At 43.0% G+C, this 18,999-nt stretch overlaps 2 protein-coding genes across 2 annotated transcripts in view; one reads left to right on the top strand and one right to left on the bottom strand.

The window, feature by feature from the left end:
• The first annotated feature begins 411 nt into the window (after positions 1–411).
• On the top strand, positions 412–6,584 carry EFCAB10 (EF-hand calcium binding domain 10). The gene is made up of 4 exons (XM_081927904.1): positions 412–539; positions 2,733–2,897; positions 3,776–3,860; positions 6,392–6,584. Exons 1-4 carry the CDS (start codon positions 443–445, stop codon positions 6,426–6,428), a joined length of 384 nt encoding a protein of 127 aa, XP_081784030.1. The 5' UTR covers positions 412–442; the 3' UTR covers positions 6,429–6,584.
• Positions 6,585–8,370: 1,786 nt separating this feature from the next.
• The window catches only part of PUS7 (pseudouridine synthase 7), a 31,987-nt gene continuing 21,358 nt past the window's right edge, over positions 8,371–18,999 (bottom strand). The window contains exons 11-18 of the mRNA XM_081927906.1: positions 17,307–17,432; positions 16,798–16,859; positions 15,343–15,503; positions 14,483–14,609; positions 13,427–13,528; positions 12,425–12,554; positions 10,845–10,936; positions 8,371–9,335 (exon numbers count right to left, since the gene is read on the bottom strand). Coding sequence (XP_081784032.1) covers positions 9,199–9,335; positions 10,845–10,936; positions 12,425–12,554; positions 13,427–13,528; positions 14,483–14,609; positions 15,343–15,503; positions 16,798–16,859; positions 17,307–17,432 — 937 coding nt within the window. The 3' untranslated portion in view covers positions 8,371–9,198. The remainder of the gene's footprint in view (positions 9,336–10,844; positions 10,937–12,424; positions 12,555–13,426; positions 13,529–14,482; positions 14,610–15,342; positions 15,504–16,797; positions 16,860–17,306; positions 17,433–18,999) is intronic.

Below are 18,999 nucleotides of genomic sequence, written 5' to 3'. Positions count from 1 at the left end.
AGCTGCAAGGTTAGGGAAGCTCTGAGAAAATGCAAAATTAATTATTATTATTATAATCCCACCCTGGCCCTTACTGTGCATCATAAAAGACGAGCAGAGATTGCGCTGCGGCGGGGCAGCAGGTTTTAGTTTTCTCCCGCTGGGGCTCCCATGTTATTGGATCTTCTGCTGCCGCGGAGGTTGCTTCCCAAATTCAGCAAAAGGGAGAGAGAAGCTTAACTCCGAATTTCTCCCCCACTGCTGCCCGCTTGCAACCATGCATACCCCACTTGCTCTGTGCTTCCTGCAGCCGATACCAAAATAAATGGTTAAAATAAGTGGACGGTACTCGCGCTAGTAAAATGAATGGGACTTAAGGACTCTCTCCTTATTGGTCCGCCGGCGCCAAGCCCTTTCGTCACGTGACCGCGGGAGCGTCGCCTCCGGTCTCCTAGCAACGGCGATGGACCGCGAAGCGGAGGGTCGCGCTTACCTGGCGCAGCACAAAATCCCGGAGCTTTTGCACAACCTGAGCGCCTTGCTGCTCTACCACCGGCCAGGTAAGCCCGCCTCACCCTGGCCATGCCAGACGCCAAACCTCTTGCAAATATGGTAAATGTGGAGGTATTTAAATATGGTGCCTGGAGGGAGGACAGGATTCATAACTTTCCCCTTTTCTTGCGAGGAATCCTATTGGGAATAAGGGAATTTCCCTTAAAAAAGGGAAACGTTGACAGTTATGGACAGTATTTGACCCACCCACCCAAAGAATCATTATACACAATAAATCCTTTTGGTACAGTTGCTTTTAAATAGATCTTCTTGTTAGGTGCCCATATAAATATAGGTTTATTATATTTGTTGTTGTTTGTTTGGTGTTGTTAATAATATTTACTCCCCTCTCGGCTTGGCACCCTGTGTAGGGGACCCATCTGTGCTGCTCCAAATTGGGTGCTCCTTCCTACGACCAACAGCCACAGCTCACTTAGTCCTGACTGCCATGTGACACAGATAATTTTGCCACAGGTGCAAATGTAAGAACAGGGCCGGCCCGCCAATAAGGCAAGGTGAGGCGACTGCCTCAGGGGCAGGATCCACTCAGGCAGCAGATCCTGGATGTTAAGTGAAATATACTCAGAGTTGCAAGGCGATTTCATGCTCTTTATTCAGCTCATAGTGGTGAGGAGGAATGAATGAAAGTCCCCTCAAAAGTATCTGCTTTATATACATTATTTACACAATGGGCTGCACATGATTGGCTAATTCCAGAATTCTACTGTAAGCCAATCAGGTTGTGGATTCACTTCTATCTGGAGCATGATTGGGTGGTTCCTGCCAACCAATCATACTGCTGCATTGTTCTAGTATCAATCAAACTGCTGCATTCTGAATCCTATTGTTCTAGGACCAATCAGACTGCTGCTTTTTGGATCCTATTGTTCTAGGACCAATCAGACTGCTGCAGTTTGGATCCTATTCAATTCAGTACATAACATTAAGTCTTTCTTCCCTGCTTGTTCCCAATGAAGATCTTCGCTCACCCATTTTTCCCTGGTGGGGAGGGTCTGTATGTGAGAATGTGTGTCAGGGGTGCCAATTCAGTCCTCTACCCTAGCAGCACTTAGGTGGTGGAGAAGTTAGTAAAAGGTAAAGGTAAAGGGACCCCTGACCATTAGGTCCAGTCGGGGCCGACTCTGGGGTTGCAGTGCTCATCTCTCTTTATTGGCCGAGGGAGTCGGCGTACAGCTTCCGGGTCATGTGGCCAGCATGACTAAGCCGCTTCTGGAGAACCAGAGCAGCACCAGAAACACCATTTACCTTCCCGCCGGAGCGGTACCTATTTATCTACTTGCACTTTGATGTGCTTTCGAACTGCTAGGTTGGCAAGAGCTGGGACCAAGCAACGGGAGCTCACCCGATCACGGGGATTCAAACTGCCAACCTTCTGAACGACAAGCCCAAGAGGCTCTGTGGTTTAACCCACAGAGAACATGTGGAATTGAGGCCTGGTTGCCAAGCCCCTCACAATGTTCATGGGCCGACAAGTGTTTTAGGGGCAAGGACTTGTAGATGAGAGCTCATGCTTATTTCCTGTAAAGACAGAACTGTGTCGGAAGAAACTTCAGTGTTGCTACAGAAGGCGATAGGAAAACCCTCTTTCACAAGTGGAACATTGTCATTGCCGGCATCCACGGTTAAATAGCTTAGCGTCAACAAGCAGTTTGCTAGCACACACTGCCCAGTTGCCACTCTCACCTTGCTTGTGATGCTTGGCTTTTTCCGTGCCTCCAAACATGGAATCATAGTTTGTTTCTTCCAACCCACGACATGGTCATGAAAACCATTGTCCATTATGATTAAATACCGTAAGTGCAACTGGAAATGACGCTTAGCTGCGGAAAAGCTCCCAGGAAAAGTGCAACTGGAAATGACGCTTAGCTGCCTCTGAACAATAGTAGAAACATTCCCAACAACAGTTTGGCTATGACAAATTGTCATTTGGGTTCTCCTCTTCCAGAACTACCTAGTGGCCATTCAGCCTAGACATTATGTAACCGGCAAGTTTTGGTATCTGCATTTCCTTGTTTTCCTCTTCCAACCCCATACCTGTTTCTTTTTGTATCCTAGTCTGAAAGTCTGGAGGTAAGGCCTGCATCTTTTTTTAACCTTTGCACAATGCCTAGAAAACTAATAGTGAGAGTCTCTACCAGGACACGTTGAAATGGGAACATATGTGTGTTTTTATCTTACAGACAGACCAAGAGAGTTTTTGATAAAGACACTGGAAAAGATAAAGTATGCAAAAATTACTTCTACAGACTTTCCTTATCTTATGGACGAGTCAAACGTGGACGCAATGTTTGAAATGCTAGACGTTGCAGGCCAAGGTTACATAACCATACCACAGTACAAAGGAGGTTAGCGGCCCTTAATTTTTTTTTAATGAACATCTCATTTCATATACTGTAGGTCAGGCATGTCCAACAGGTAGATTGTGGTAGATAACACCTTTGCTCCCCATGCACCCTCCCAAAATGGGTCCTTCCTCCTGAACCCCCCAAAAAGGGGGCAGATCACTGCAAGTTTTTAACTCTGTGAGTAGATCGCCACTCCTGCTGTAGGTTATTATGGCCACATGTGGCAAGTTTAGGCATGAGAAAAACAGCTTCAAGATTATTCTCAGCCTAATCTTTCCAGAAATTTAGTGAGTAAAACAACAAATCCTTTAGATTTATATTAAGTAAATTTCTACAGTTTGTTAGTTGTTCCTGATGTTGATAAAAGGAAACAAGTAACATTTGGGAGCAATGCTCTGTAAAAAAAAAAACCTCAGTACAGTAAAGCGTAGTGGGTTCTTCTTCAGCAGCCATCTCTCCTTTCTCACCCACCCATCACAAACCTGCCTTGTTTTTAGAGACTGGATATGAGAAGATAGGGGTATCTCTTTGCTATATGGAGATAACGGCGTGCAAATTATGCTGTGCTATATGTATTTGAATGTCAGATCTGCCTAATCTATGATTTGACCTCATTCAGCCTTCCATCTAATGGAGGGTTCATAAGATCACCTTCATTTAGATAAATCCAGTATAATGTGATTCTCATTACTTTATGCAGTGGTAGGGGAGGATACGTGCATGTACAGGTTTCTTGCTGGGTTGAGGTCCCATCCACATCTGATTAGTTAAGGTCTAAGCAGAACTGAAGATGGAAAAGAATGCACTGACTATAAGAGTTGTGTATGCTTCAGGAACCATTTCTCTAAGCATCTTTCATCTCCTCTCCCCTATTTTAGCACTTGAATCTTTGGGATTAAGTATCCAGGATGAAATTTATAAAGAAACTGACATTATGACAGCAGTGGAGTTCAGGGAGAAAGTGTAAGTTGAACTTGAATGTTGCACAACTGCTTAATTTTTTAAATTATAGATTTTTTTCTATTGCTCCTGCCATACTGGGCTAGATTGACCAATATGGATCTGAATTGTTTCCCTACATTTACCATCCTCGTGCATCTGTCCCACTTCCAAATCTCTGTAATGTTTGAATAGGGCTTAAATGTATAAAATCTAATGGACGTACGCCAAGAGATTGAAGCTTTATAATGGTAAGAAGTTCAATCTTCTTGTGCTCGGATGTTTAATCAATTAGTGCTTGTAGACTTTGGAACCATTGGCAACTACCGTATTTTTCGCCCCATAGGACGCACTTTTCCCCCTCCAAAAATGAAGGGGAAATGTGTGTGCGTCCTATGGGGCGAATGCAGGCTTTCACTGAAGCCTAGAGAGCGAGAGGCATCGGTGCGCACCGATCCCTCTCGCTCTCCAGGCTTCAGGTAGCTATCCGCAAGCCTTGCCAGCCTGGCGGGAGTTCCCGCGGGCTCACAAGGCTTGCGGGCAGCAGCCTGCAGCCCCGGCGAGTGTCTGCAAGCCTCGTGCGCCCGGCGGGAGGTCCCGCTGGGCGCGCGATGCTTGGGGCGGCAGCCTGCAGCCCGAAGCACGCGGAGCCCTCCGGAGGGTGCTCTATGCTTCAGGCAGGTGTGCGTAAGGCTTGGGGCGCCAGCCATGGCTGGGGGGGAATAATTTTTTTTTATTCATTCCCCCCCCCCAAAAAAACGAGGTGTGTCCTATAGGACGAAAAATACGGTAATACTACTCTGCCAATCTTGCTGTTTTTCTCTGGGTAGGTCAACATTTTTAGAATATCCAGTTAGCCCTTCCTCCAAGATTATTATTGGAATATGTATGGACTTGGGGGGGGTGGAGTGTTAGGGGAGGAGTAGCACCTCTGACAGGACATATCATGCTCCTTCTGGGGTGCTTTGTCCACCTTTGGTCCCCACACTGCACTCAGCTCTTATCTGCAGCTCCTAGAAGCTGTCTGCATGCAACAGCCGCCACACCCCGAAAACAGCTAAGCAAGGTGAGGGTAGACTATGAGTTAGCGACTTACTCTGCATGTTGAGACAGACTCTGGCCGATTGAGAGGACAAGACCAATAGTGGGTCCAACGGTTAAGAAGGCGGTTTCTGCACATACTGTAGAGCAGGGGTCAGTAAACGTTTTCAGCAGAGGGCCAGTGCACTGTCCCTGAGACCTTGTGGGGGGCCGGACTATATTTTGAAAAAAAATATGAACCAATTCCTATGTCCCACAAATAACCCAGAGATGCATTTTAAATAAAAGGGCACATTTTACTCATGTAAAAACACGCTGATTCCTGGACCGTCTTGAGGGCCAGATTTAGAAGGCGATTGGGCCAGATCTGGCCTCCGGGCCTTAGTTTGCCTACCCATGCTGTAGAGGGAAGTGAGAGGCAGACAGGGCTTGTCTCCGACCTGGTGGAACACTCTGTCACAAGAGACTAGGGCCCTGCGGGACTTGACATCTTTCCACAGGGCCTGCAAGACAGAGCTGTTCCACCAGGCCTTTGGCCAGGGCACAGCCTGACTCCCTCCCTCGGCAATCTTCACGGAGCTCTGGCCCAATGGTGAATTTAATTAATTTTATAATGAATGATTTTAGAATGTTGTTTGTGCTGTACTTTTGTACAGTTTTATTGTTGTTAGCCACCCTGAGCCTGGCTTCGGCTTTATTATTATTATTATTATTATTATTATTATTATTATTATTATTATTGTCAGCCTGGGAAGATAGCCCATCTAGGTGCAGGAAAACTGATCCTAAACCTCTACTGCTTTGTGGGATATCTTGTGGGAGAAGAAAAGGCCAGGGAGCAAACCCTACAGAAATCCAGAGTGGAGTCCCTAAGGCAGTTGGATGGCCTTCTTCCAGCAACTCCTTGTTTCCTTTGGACCACATAAGCAAGGGGTTGTCATGTGGGCAGCCCAGGACCTCCATACACGCTGCTCAGGCTTGCACCCCAGGGAGGTCACTTCCGCGTCGCTAACACAGCAGTATGGCTTCACCCCCAGAGGCGCACTCCATTGTCTCTCAAGACAAGACGGATGCCAACTACAACGTTTGGAATTTTCCTGCTACACCTTTTGGGAACAAACTAGCCAGTTAGCATTAAGTTGCATTTATTTTCAGTGAGACTTAAGTGAATGCTCAAATCTCTCCCACTGAAATTTATGGCATTTGAAGGCGATTAACTTTAAAGAAAACTTGCCATGTTTACTGTGGAAAAATTTGGAAAGTGTGAGCTGTGATAGAAATAAGTGGCATTAACAAACGCAAAGATTATTTGAAGAACATTCGGTACTTAAAATAAAATGACCACAATCCAGAACAGATTTAGCATGCAATGATGTTGAGTAAACAAAATACATGCAGGAAATTTCTCTGTTCAATATAATTAAGACATGCTTCTCAGCCTCATACTGTATATTGTGAACAGTGAATGGTACGCCCATTATACATTCTAATTGTTGTTTTTTGTTTTCCCACAGGATGAAAAAATTTGCTGAAATGTGGGGAGCATTTTAATCTTCAGTGTTCTGATCTAAAGCTGCTTGACTTCATATTTTACTTTTGAGAAACTACTATTTCTTTTCCTGGTGTAATAACAACTACACCAACACTATAGCAATTCTAGAATTTGGCTTGTCAAATAAATACTGGGCTCATTATAGCCAAAATTAAGCAGTTTTAGTCCCTTTACTGCATTGGGGGGGGGCTTTATAAATATTTATTGCCCCAAACTCTCTCCTTCATGAAGGTTTCATGATACCTATTGTTTATATTTACCTCTCTCTACCTACAAGATGCAAGGTATATTATGTAGATCAGTAAATAGATTATGAGTGTCACTCCTATGGGCCATTTCTAAACCAGATGGAAAAGAATTACACATTTCCTTGCCACGTTGTGAAGTTGCTCTAGCTTGAACAAAAAGGAACAGGATGAAAAATGATTGCCCCTTGCCTGTTTAGAGAATAGGCATGGGGCAAACATTTTTCAGAGTTTGCCTTTATCCATTTTAAAAACAGAAACCTTGGTTTTTACAAAATGAGAAAATTCCTTCCAGTAGCACCTTAGAGATCAACTAAGGTGACCTGAAGGTATCTGAAGAAGTGTGCATGCACACGAAAGCTTATACCAGTAACAAACTTAGTTGGTCTCTAAGGTGCTACTTAAAAAGCATCTTAAAAAGTAGAGACATCATTTTGCCAACAAAGGTCCGTATAGTAAAAGCTATGGTTTTCCCAGTTGTGATGTATGGAAGTGAAAGCTGGACCATAAAGAAGGCTGATTGCTGAAGAATTGATGCTTTTGAATTATGGTGCTGGAGAAGACTCTTGAGAGTCCCATGGACTGCAAGAAAAGCAAACCTATCCATTCTGAAGGAAATCAGCCCTGAGAGCTCACTGGAAGGACAGATCTTGAAGCTGAGGCTCCAGTACTTTGGCCACCTCATGAGAAGAGAAGACTCCCTGGAAAAGACCCTGATGTTGGGAAAGATGGAGGGCACAAGGAGAAGGGGACGACAGAGGATGAGATGGTTGGACAGTGTTCTCGAAGCTACCAGCATGAGTTTGTCCAAACTGCGGAAGGCAGTGGAAGACAGGAGTGCCTGGCGTGCTCTGGTCCATGGAGTCACGAAGAGTCGGACACAACTAAACAACAACAAAGGTGCTACTGGAAAGAATTTTTTTATTTTGTTTCAACTACGGCAGACCAATACGGCTACCTACCTGTATCTTGGTTTTTACAGTACAGTGGTACCTCGGGTTACATACGCTTCAGGTTACAGACTCTGCTAACCCAGAATCAGTGCTTCAGGTTAAGAACTTTGCTTCAGGATAAGAACAGAAATCGGGCTCCAGCAGCGCGGTGGCAGCAGGAGGCCCCATTAGCTAAAGTGGTGCTTCAGGTTAAGAACAGTTTCAGGTTAAGAACGGACCTCCGGAACGAATTAAGTACTTAACCCGAGGTACCACTGTACTTAGTAAATTTTGGGGGAAATGGATTTGGATTTTTGGAGTTGTTTGCAAAAGCACAACTTTTTCCAAAGTTATACATTTGTCACATGCATGTGTGCAGAAATACATTTTTTGCTGTGTGATAATGAAGAAAGCCTTTTTGTCTTTTATCCTGTTAGTAAGTTGCTTGGAAACTTTTTTTTGTAGTGACTAAATAAGTCGAATGCAGGCAGCAACCATTTTAGGCATGTCCGATATGTGCGCAACCGCACACACACGCATCATGCCAAACCAGGAAGTGACTCAAAAATGTCACAAAAAGGGCCGGATCGTGGCAGGGGCAGAATGGGGCGTTTGCAGGATTTTTCAATGGGCGTTCTGATTATAAGCAATTTCACACAAGCGCAAAATGACCCAGAACACAACTGCCACGGAAAGGGGGAGTTGCTTGTAAAGACATAAATAATATTGGTAGAAATTAGGGGCACAAGAACAAAAAAGGGGAAGAGGTTTCAGTACACTCTTTAATAAACCAAGCAGTAGAAAACATATTTTTGTTGAGTGTTAGAAATAAAATGAGAGTACAACATCATAGCTGTCCAATTAAGAATGGCTATTTAATCCTGACATGCCAGGTTAGAGATTTTCCTAGTTCATCCATTGCCAGCAACAGACAAACCATAAATGTTAGAGCTAAACCTTGTTTGTTGAGGGTACAAACTCTGACATTGCTCGCTCACTTCTTTACCCATAGCAGAAACTGAAATAGGTTGTGAAAAACCAACACAAAAGTTTAATGAACTACAGCTCAAATAAAAGCAGCTGTACACATTTGTGTACGCATAAAAGACATGAACATTCTGCCACTTGTGAGTGCAGAGCCTATCAGCATTCTTAAGGCTAAATATATCTGTTCACTGGTTATAAATATGCATTCATCAGTATCCTATTCTAATTAGATTTCTGAACTGCAGTGTTACGCATCCCTGCAATCAGTTTTCATCTGTACCAGACTCATGAAGCCATGTTTACTACTGTATTGGGAGAAAACATTTTAGAAACGCTTTCTGCAGACCTGAAAATACTAGCAAAGCCATCCATGTTCTTCTACGCCAGCAAAATTGCACTGTGCAGACAGCTCAAGCACCGTATTTGCTCAGATTATTTAAAAACAAAAGTTACATTTTTATAAACACCATTTTACAATGAATTTGAAATTATATACCTCAAGCTAATACAAAAATACAATTTTAATTAGAAATTGCCTGGATAGAACTAGTAAATACGAAACCAGTTTCATGATAAAACTTTTATCCAATCGCTGCGAAGGATCTTCAGCGTAGCCATATTGTGTTTAACTGGGTCTGGTTTTTTATGCTCGTGTCCATTTTTAGCACTTCTCGAATGGCCATTGTAGCATAAGTTGATGGGGGGAGAGAAAAGTCCATCTTCAAAGCCTTGTATTTGCCTTCTGTCGTAAGTAAATTAATGTTTAGGAGAAGAAGAAGAAAACCACGGGTTATCAAACAGCCCTAGAGTTTGCCAAACAAATGACTTCATCCCCCAAAGGAGCAAAATATTTGACGTAATAACTTCAGAAGAGCTTGCTTGATTAAGCCAATGGCCCATCTATTCAGCATCCTGTTCTCAGATGCTTGTGGAAAACCTGGAAACAGCACCTGGGCAAGAGAGTCTCTCCCCTCCTGTGGTTTCCAGCAGCTGGTATTCAGAGACACATTGCCTCCAACCACTCAGTTTACATCACTTCCAAGATCTTAATGTTAAACATACAACTCAGGTGAGCTGCCACTTCCTCCCCGTGGGATCTCTCAACCTGCTTTACAGATTTGAAGTCACAATGACAGATGTGTTTAAGCCAGGGTGGCTAACCCTTTTCGGTCAAAGGGTCACAATGACTCAAGGTTAATCCTCCTAACCATAAGCTGGTTTAAAAGGCCAGAATTATACCCAGCAAATCAAGCCACAAGAGGTAGGCTGGAAGAAATACAGATCTGCAGGAATTCGGAATCTGATCTCCTGCGTGGGAATGTACAGAGCGAGGGAGAAATAATGGGTGTTCCCTGGGCGGTGTCATTACAGGAGTACACACACATCCTTTATAGCAAAAAAGATAAAATTCTCTATGGCAGCTTGTCTCAACCTTGGGTCCCCAAATGTTGTTGGACTACAAGTCCCATCGTACCCAACCACTGGTCCTACTATAGCTAGGGATGATGGGACTTGTAATCCAACAACATCTCTAAGGTAGTAGTGAAGGATCAACTCAACAAAACCAGTCTACTAGCAAGTCCAATTGCCCCTGAAAGAGATTGCTCCATGTTTTTTTACCTTTTGTCTTTAGACTGGCAACCAGATTTTTGCCAAGAGGCATCTGATATCCTCGAGCAACTATTGCAAAAGAGGGTGAGGTGACCAAGTATTGAGGGCTCTCTTCAACTTGTCCCTCAAATGGGAGATTTGTTTTGGCAGCAACTTTGCCTCCATCAGCAGTATCTCACATCCCTTCAAAGAGGCCAGCTCATGTTTATCTCTACAGCAAAAGTACCAGTGTTCCTGGTAAGCTATTTTAACTCTGTCTATTAGCTCAATATCTAATTTGGGGGAAGAAATACACTTTTTAAAGCTTTCAGCCCAACATTTTATTTTTTAAAAAAACCCATTGTACTAAGCAGTTAGATTCTGCGAACATCAGTTAGGCCTTATGAACATTTACTGTTCCCAATCCTAATTCCGCGGAAAGCCTTCTAATTAGATTTTAATTTGATCCTGACTTGTTTTTAGGAGGTAATTTAATTACTGTTTGATTTTATACCAATGTTATATATTTGATGTTAGCTGCCCTGAGCCCAGTCTCAGCCGGGGAAGGCAGGATACAGATAAAAGTTGTTGTTGTTGTTATTAAAAAAAAGGGACATGCATGGCTGAATAATCATATATGGCACAATTGAAAAAATATTACCTGTTGCAAGAACTGCAGGTGGTTTTCCTTCCAGTTTATCTAAGTCCGTATTAAATAACGGAATCTTAGGGTCATCATACACAACTAGCTCCCTTTAAAAAAGAGAGAGAGATTTAAAATGTGCCCAACAATAAGAATCATATACCTGTACAGTCATACCTCATGTTACGTTTGCTTCCGGTTGTGCGTTTTCAGGTTGCGTCCCGCGGCGGCCCGGAAGTACCGGAAAGGCTTGCTTCCGGGTTTTGCCACTCGCACATGCACAGACGCACAAAATGATGTCACACGCATGTGCAGAAGCGACAAATTGCGACCCGCGCACACGCAGGTTGCGTTCTTTTCAGGTTGTGAACGGGCCTCCAGAGCGGATCCCGTTCGCAGCCAGAGGTACCACTGTATTAGAAATTCCTCATTGCATCATTATTCTAGGAGACTGTTTTATACTTGGTAGAAATGGTTCCCCACACCCGGGCTTGAAGATGGCAACCTGTTTTCAGGAATAAGGATGCAGCGAAAGGGAGGTATGGGGAAGTTGGTATATGTTTAATGTTGTGTATGTTTTTGTTTTGTCTTCTGTTTGTTTTTTATATTATGTGTTGGAAAAATGAATAAAATTTTTTATTAAAAAAAAAAAATGAAGATGGCAACCTGTTTTCAGTGCAAAGCCTGTTGGCTTAAACACTGCAATACTTTCCACGCCTACCCGGTTCCTTCTGAAACCAATGGGATTTATTCAAGTAGCTCTGCAGAGTCTTGCACCTGAATCTTGGAGGACTTGGGATTTCTTCCTAACGAAGGTTAAACGTTACCTTTGTTACATACATATGTGACTCCCCTTTAAACATGAAACCTTTATCTTTTTAACTGAGGAGCAGCAGCACTATAGACTTGTGGCTGCATGCTGCTCTTTGAGATAAGCAGTGGAGCGACCAGGGAAGAGAGACAGCGGAAGAAGATTGGAAGAAATTTAAGGACTATCTTAGAAAACATTGCAAAATTAATGAATGCTAGAATGACGTTGGTTTAGAAATTATGTGGTTTTCAGCTGTAAAGGTTTAAGTAAATAGAAAAGAAAGGTTAAAAACTAGATGAAAAATAAGGGTGAGGATTTGCTGAAGTAATAACTAGAAATTGGAATACAGAAAGGGGAGGTATGAGGAAGTCGGGGAAGTAGGGTACAAGAAAATAAGGGAATGAAATTATACTTGGTTTTTTGTGTTTGTTTGTATTGTTGTTATGTTTTGTTTTTAATATAATTTTTGAAACCTTAATAAATATCTATTAAAAAGAAAAAAGAGATAAGCAGTGGAGCACAACCATCACCAAGCACACATCAGTAAACACATGGTTCATAACATAAAAAAGACCTGCTGAATCAGTCCAAAGACCGATCTAGTCCCATATTCCATGCTCCTTGGGGTGTCCAAAAGCAGGACATGAACGCAGCAGCCCTCTCCCACTTGAAATCCTCAAGTAACTAGTACACTCTGGAAGCAATAAAACCATCATTTCTAGTAGCAGTTGTTAGGCTTGTCATCCGTCTCCTCCTCTGGCTACTAAACTGTGTGCTATTTACTTACCAGCTCACATCCTGAGGTCGGATGATGATCTTTCTGTAGGCCCCAGATAAGGAATAGTCGCGAATTTTGTGCTTCATGTTACTGATGTCGAGATTGTCAGCGGCTAATATTTCCTCGTAGGCTTTCCCAACTGCCGTAAAAGGACATATAAATGAATGGCATCATGGAATTCAGGGCAAATGCGTTGTAAGTTTCCCCTTTTTGCATCTGATGCAATTCTGACCGGTAATGCTGAAACGTGGCCCAAAAGCATAGTCTTTGTTCTTTAAAGCTCTATTTAATAAGGAATTATTTGTAGGAAATCCCTGGTCCTGGGATATAAAAACCTACTATCAAGCCATTTTGGTAAGTAGGCAATCATCCTGAATTGAACTAGTGTGGCAGCAAAGCCCACGATCATATAAGCCCCTATTAGTTAGATGTGCCTCCATTCCTATTAAAAATATTTATTAACATGCTCCCAGTCACGCAATGTGTACCAGCTGGGGATAGAGGAATGAAGTAATGACCGCACATGCCCTAAATCTGGATGCTGCTAGACTATTTGCCTCCAACAAACTCTTTTTCCTTCCCTTTAGCATACAAGCTGATGAATGTTTCTTTAAAAAAACCTTTTCTATTTCTCCTGCTAGCTGCACTTTGTTAATGCCTGATGCTATTGTTTGGAGAACACTATTTAATGACTGAATGATCTTCCCTTAAAATATGGTTACAACTAAATTACCGCTGATCCAAATACAGGAAATATTCCGAATTCTCCGTTAATATACAGCAATATTTATACATCAAATGTTAGTCACATTAGTAAATCCATTGAAATCAATGAAGCCAGCTGATTTCAGTGTACCTATTTAATCTGTGCTTATTGAAATCAGATACGAAACCCATTTAGTTACTTTTGTACAGACACACGTACACACTCATCCCCAGCACTTATCTGCCAGCATAGCAAACCTGATTATGCACATATCATCCACTTTTGACTTTAAATAGAATCCTCACTTTTGTGCCTTGGATAGATAACATCGAAACCAGGCAACGGCATCACAACATCATGGATGGTGTAACTCTCAACATCTGATTCTTCGATATAAACAGCTGTACCTAAAAGCAAGAGGATGTTTCAAGCAATTTCCAGGTCATCTCAACCAGACTTCCTAATGAGAAATATTTTTTCTAGATAGTATATCTTTATGAGCTCCTTAACAAGGAACAAAGCAAAGAGGACAGACAGTTTCAAACAGGATTAGGCAGCCTGGGTAGCACAAAATTGCACACAATGGAAGGCACCAGACTGTCACTGGTAGGTACACTGACAAATTACTGGCAAATCTAAGACCTAGTGTTGCTGTGTCGGATCACCAGGTCCTTCCTCTCTGAAATCTGTGTCTCTGCCCTCTGAAGACCTCCCCCACCGAACCTCTTTCTTCTCCTACTTAACTTAGGCAGTGATGGCAGTATCTCACTGAAGCCCTTCCTGCAAAGCCCTCTTCCCTGTCAACACAGGGGACTCCCAAACAACCATGTTCCAGAGCTCAGGTAACCTGAGAAATGTAGTACCCCACAGGATACCACAGTGGTGTAGCGTGGGGGGGTGCAGGAGGGGCCGGCCGCACCGGGCGCAACATCGGGGGCACGTGCGCTCGCAGTGCTAAAATCAGTGCTAAAATCCACGGGTTAGGGGGCGCAAATCACTTGCCTTGCCCCGGGTGCTGACAACCCACGCTACGCCACTGGGATACCAGAATCCAACTGGGAGCAACGACTGGGAGCAAGAGCTCGCTGCCGTCTCCAGAGTGGGAAGGGAGGGGGGCTCAAAGGACTTTCAGATCCCATCGCACTCCCAATGATATAACCAAGAGCATAATCCAGAATTGGGCATTTAAAAAAAAACTTAACACTTTAAAAGTTTGGTCTGCCAAGCCTAAATCTAAATAAACGAGAGGGTGTATGTGCTCATCTCTAGTTTTAAGGAACAAATACTAGGCAGTTACGGTATTCCAAAATGTGCCACCACATACACACATGCCCTGACATCAAGCAATGTTGACATTTTACCTCCTTTTAGTACAAGATCTCCTGGCACAGCAACAAGCCCATATTCTTCTATTCTGCGGCTCACCATGTTATTCCATACATAACTCTGATAGCTATGAATATACATCAAACGATTATTTCTTGGGATCTGCAGACCAGGAAAAAGTGTTAATCAACATGATGCTAATTTTGTAAGGCGCATGCCTGGGGTAAGGTAAAGGTAAAGGACTCCTGGATGGTTAAGTCCAGTCAAAGGTGACTATGGGGTTGCGGTGCTCATCTTGCTTTCAGTCTGAGGGAGCCGGCGTTTGTCCACAGACAGCTTTCTGGGTCATGTGGCCAGCATGACTAAACCGCTTCTGGCGCAAGAGAACACCCTGACGGAAATCAGAGCGCATGGAAATGCCGTTTACCTTCCCGCCATAGCTGTACCTATTAATCTACTTGCACCGGCGTGCTTTCAAACTGCTAGGTTGGCAGGAGCTGGGACAAAACAACAGGAGCTCACCCCATCGCACAGATTTGAACCGTCGACCTTCTGTTTAGCAAGCCCAAGAAGCTCAGTGGTTTAGACCACAGCACCACCCAATGGACTCAATGGACACAATTCTGAGCAGACATATGTAAGGACGGCACTGTTAATGGTTTAAATACACGCCAGAAAATACTAGGGGCCCCTGGCTCAATTTACATCTTTAAAAAACAACTCCCTTTGGCCTGGCAAGTCAGAACTAATAAAACCTAATGAAAAATATGGAAGGAGGGGAAAATACTTCTCCAGTAGGCCATTTACCATTCACCATAAATTTGACTTCACCCCCAAGTTCTTTTCAGACATGCTCAGAGAGGGTCTACAAAAACAAGAAAACACTTCAACTTACTATGCCAAATGCAGAGACTATATTCTTCAGTCCGTACTTTGAAAGTCCCCGGAGCAGCTGTCCCTCCACACACCGTTTCACGGGCAGTTTTTTGAGGGCCGCATCTGGGTCTTTTGTTTTTGCCCACTCTTCTCGGCATTTTACCAAGTATCCCTTTTCAGCTGCAACGACCATTTGCATAAATGGGAAGCGCTTTAATTTCAACCCATGTGAGCGGGTTTCCTTTTTATTTTTAAAAGGAGTTCAGCTCAAAAACAGGCCCAAACAGAACCTAAGTCAATGGTATCTACAACACAAAATCCATCTCAGCCAGTTTCAAAACTATCCTGCATTTTCAGTTAACTATCTGGAACAGATAGCAACATGCTAGATTGCAGACCTTACTCAACTCCCTTGAGGTTAGCCCCATTAAAGTCAGTCTGAATTTCAGCAAATACCTATCCGCTGGGTGGATTTGCAATGTATGCTGTCTGACATCTAGACCCACAAACCAGCATGCTTGCCCTTAAAATCCATTTTCCTCAGAGCGTCATGTTAACTGTTAACTATTATGGGATGCAAAGATTTGGAACCACAGCTATCCCCACATATCAAGTGGGCCACCTATATTTCCATCTTCAATTTGTGCTATTAGCTGGGTTTTTAACTATTCCCTACTCTGCAACCCACATATCCTTTTGTTTCCCCATTTTAAAACTTCAGGATACGGCATTTCTGAATTTAAATATCAAGCTCCATCCTACAGCATCAGCTTACAATACTTAGTATTATAGAATCAGGACACAATTTGAAATGAATTAGGATCTATATGTTGGACACTGGCTCATTTGGCAGCAATGAGAAAATGTGCCATTACCATTATTGCAGTCCTGTGGAATGCTCTGTAAACAGAGATCCAGCCGCTTCTTTTAAACTTTAAGCAGCTGTTGGAAACTGTTCTATGCTGCCAAACCTTTGCTGGCAATGAAGAAAATATCCTTCTCAGTAGATTTCTGATTTTAAATTTTTATATGGATTTAATTGTATGGTTTTATGTATGACTGCGGTGAACCATTCTATTACTATTTTTTTTAAAGAATACAGTGCTACCTCTGGTTACGAACTTAATTAGTTCCGGAGGTCCATTCTTAACCTGAAACTGTTCTTAACCTGAGGTACCACTTTAGCTAATGGGGCCTCCTGCTGCTGCCGCGCAATTTCTGTTCTCATCATGAGGTAAAGTTCTTAACCCGAGATACTATTTCTGGGTTAGCGGAGTCTGTAACCTGAAGTATGTAACCCGAGGTGTTTGTAACCCGAGGTACCACTGTAGCTGTTTATCAATATTTTTATTAATATAATCACTTGCTTTCAAAACATAAACAGGCAAACTATATAGACGTGCTCCTTTGAGTATGTAAAACCACTGTTGAATGAAATTGAGCCCAAAATGGCTTTAAAAAAAAAAATACTTGCCTCCAGGACGCGGTTTTAGGATTAAATCGATGACTTCATTCCAGTTATTCTGTAGTATAGCTCTAAAAATATAGAAGAACACCTGGTTAATATTGCATTGCCAGCAAGGGAGGAAAATCCTGAGAGTCTGCCAAGGAATCACTTGAACCAGCAAACAAGTGGGTTGGGCTGCAGTCTTAGTTCTACTAAAGGTTTCAAAGGAAAAAGCATGCAATTCGGATAAAATGAAAACTTTTTACAGTGTGCATTCAGCAGCCAAAATTTTAAACATAGTATTCCTTATAGCAATCATTCCCATAATCATATGGACCAGGAGATTTATGATTTTATTTTATTTTTTATTACTGAAAGGGGGCTAAAGCTGAGAAACAGCAGCCCATTCCAGGCCAATTAGCAAGGCGACAGGTGATCTGAGGTTTGAATCCGTATCTGTCAGGCCCCAAATTCCTACTCGCTGGGCTCCCAGCTGCTTTAGGGTGCCACATATATGCCAAATAAAAGGAGCTCACCTTCCAACTTGATATGTAGGGACAGCCGTGGTTCCAAATCTTTGCATCCCATAGTAGTTAACAAACCCAATTTCCCTGAGAGACTGCATGGCATGCTGAACTTGATCATCGGTCCCGGTTATATTTCTGATAAAAGAAAAAACTATTTTAGGAGAAAGTACACAGGCACACACCGTGCGTTAGAATGGAAAGATAAAAGTCACAATGAATTTGCACGTGTAGAGCACAATCCTGTGCACAGACGTATTCAGAGGTCAATCCCACTCAGTTCAGCTCTTGCTTCACCATTGAGTGTTTAGGTTTATAGCCCTGAGTAATAATAATAATTTTAAAAAAATTATTTATACCCCACCCTTCCCGGTTCAGAAAACCGGGCTCGGTGGCTAACAACAAATTTTAAAAACTTAATTGATGCTACAAAAAAAACCAGCATAAAATACGGTATAAAATGTGAATAACAATAAAATAAAAAATCAATTTAGGGGGAAAATCCATCCAATAAACATTGGATAAATAAATAAACATCCATCCATCCATCCAGTAAACAGGAGCAGGGAAGAAAAATCAAGTTTACCTGCAAAAATAGCTTTTCTGACTACATCAGTTCTCAGACCCTCGCCTACTTCAGATGTTTCACAAGGTATTTGTCCCTCCAGTCATAAGGGATTGAAATTTGCATTAAAAAAACACCACTAAGGAACCAATCCAACCCCCAGATCTGCCAGAATGAGTTAGTTAGGATCCAGTAGATCTCCAGCTCAGCTGGCTGAACCCTGGCTTAGCCAGGGCTATAGTGGCGCAAGTCCTCAACCCCAGCTCAGAGAGAGATACACAGGCTTAAGTTCTACATTCTGGGTCTGGTGTAAGCTCCCAAAAGGGGCATTGCAGGGCATAGCTGGACAGGGTGGGGGCGGTCCTTTGCTGAATCCTAACTCTATTCAGCCAAGTCACATGACACACAACCCAACAGAACGGGTGGTGTAAGTAAAACACTACTGCAAAGGCTTGCTTTTCCTCTGCCAGCAGTAGCCTCGCTCTTGAATGGGTTTTGGATCTGACGTACTTTATACGAACTAATATCAGTGTACTGGAAGAAGCAAAGATCACCAGGGCTGAAGCAATGATTCTTCAACATCAACTTCATTGGACTGGTCATGTTGTGCGGATGCCTGATTATCGTCTTCCAAAGCAACTGCAGTGGTACCTCTGGATATGAACAGGATCTGTTCCGGATCCCCGTTTGCACCCTGAAGCGAACGTAACCCGCGCATGCGCGTGTCGCGACTGCACATGACGTCATTTTGACTGTGCATGCGCGAGCGGCAAAACCCGAAAGTAACACGTTCCGTTACTTCCGGGTTGCCATGGAACGCAACCCAAAAGCGCTTAACCTGAAGCATATTTAACCTGAGGTATGACTGTACTCTATTCCAAACTTTAAAATAGAAAGCGTAAAGCTGGTGGTCAACAAAAGAGGTTTAAAGACTGTCTCAAGGCGAATCTTTAAAAATGTAGTATAAACACCGACAACTGGGAAACACCGGCCTGCGAGTGCTCCAGTTGGAGAACAGCCTTTACCAAAGGTGTCATGGGCTTTGAAGACACTCAAACTCAGGACGCAAGGTGGCAGATGAAGTTGATGGACTATATGGAACTGGCGGAAATGACTGGCAGAATCCGAGACCAGGGAGAA

Source organism: Podarcis melisellensis (assembly GCF_964234715.1).
Source record: "Podarcis melisellensis genome assembly, chromosome: 10".
In the NCBI taxonomy this organism is placed as follows: Eukaryota; Metazoa; Chordata; class Lepidosauria; order Squamata; family Lacertidae; genus Podarcis; species Podarcis melisellensis.
The sequence above is the reverse complement of the archived record's forward strand: the minus strand, read 5'-3'. Positions and strand labels throughout refer to the sequence as shown.

Bases quoted from the DNA above. Each gene is read 5' to 3' on its own strand.
- EFCAB10 (XM_081927904.1), top strand. From the start codon at position 443: ATGGACCGCGAAGCGGAGGGTCGCGCTTACCTGGCGCAGCACAAAATC. The intron at 540-2,732 runs GTAAGCCCGCCT...TTTATCTTACAG, and splicing joins GCTGCTCTACCACCGGCCAG to ACAGACCAAGAGAGTTTTTG. The intron at 2,898-3,775 runs GTTAGCGGCCCT...CCCCTATTTTAG, and splicing joins CATACCACAGTACAAAGGAG to CACTTGAATCTTTGGGATTA.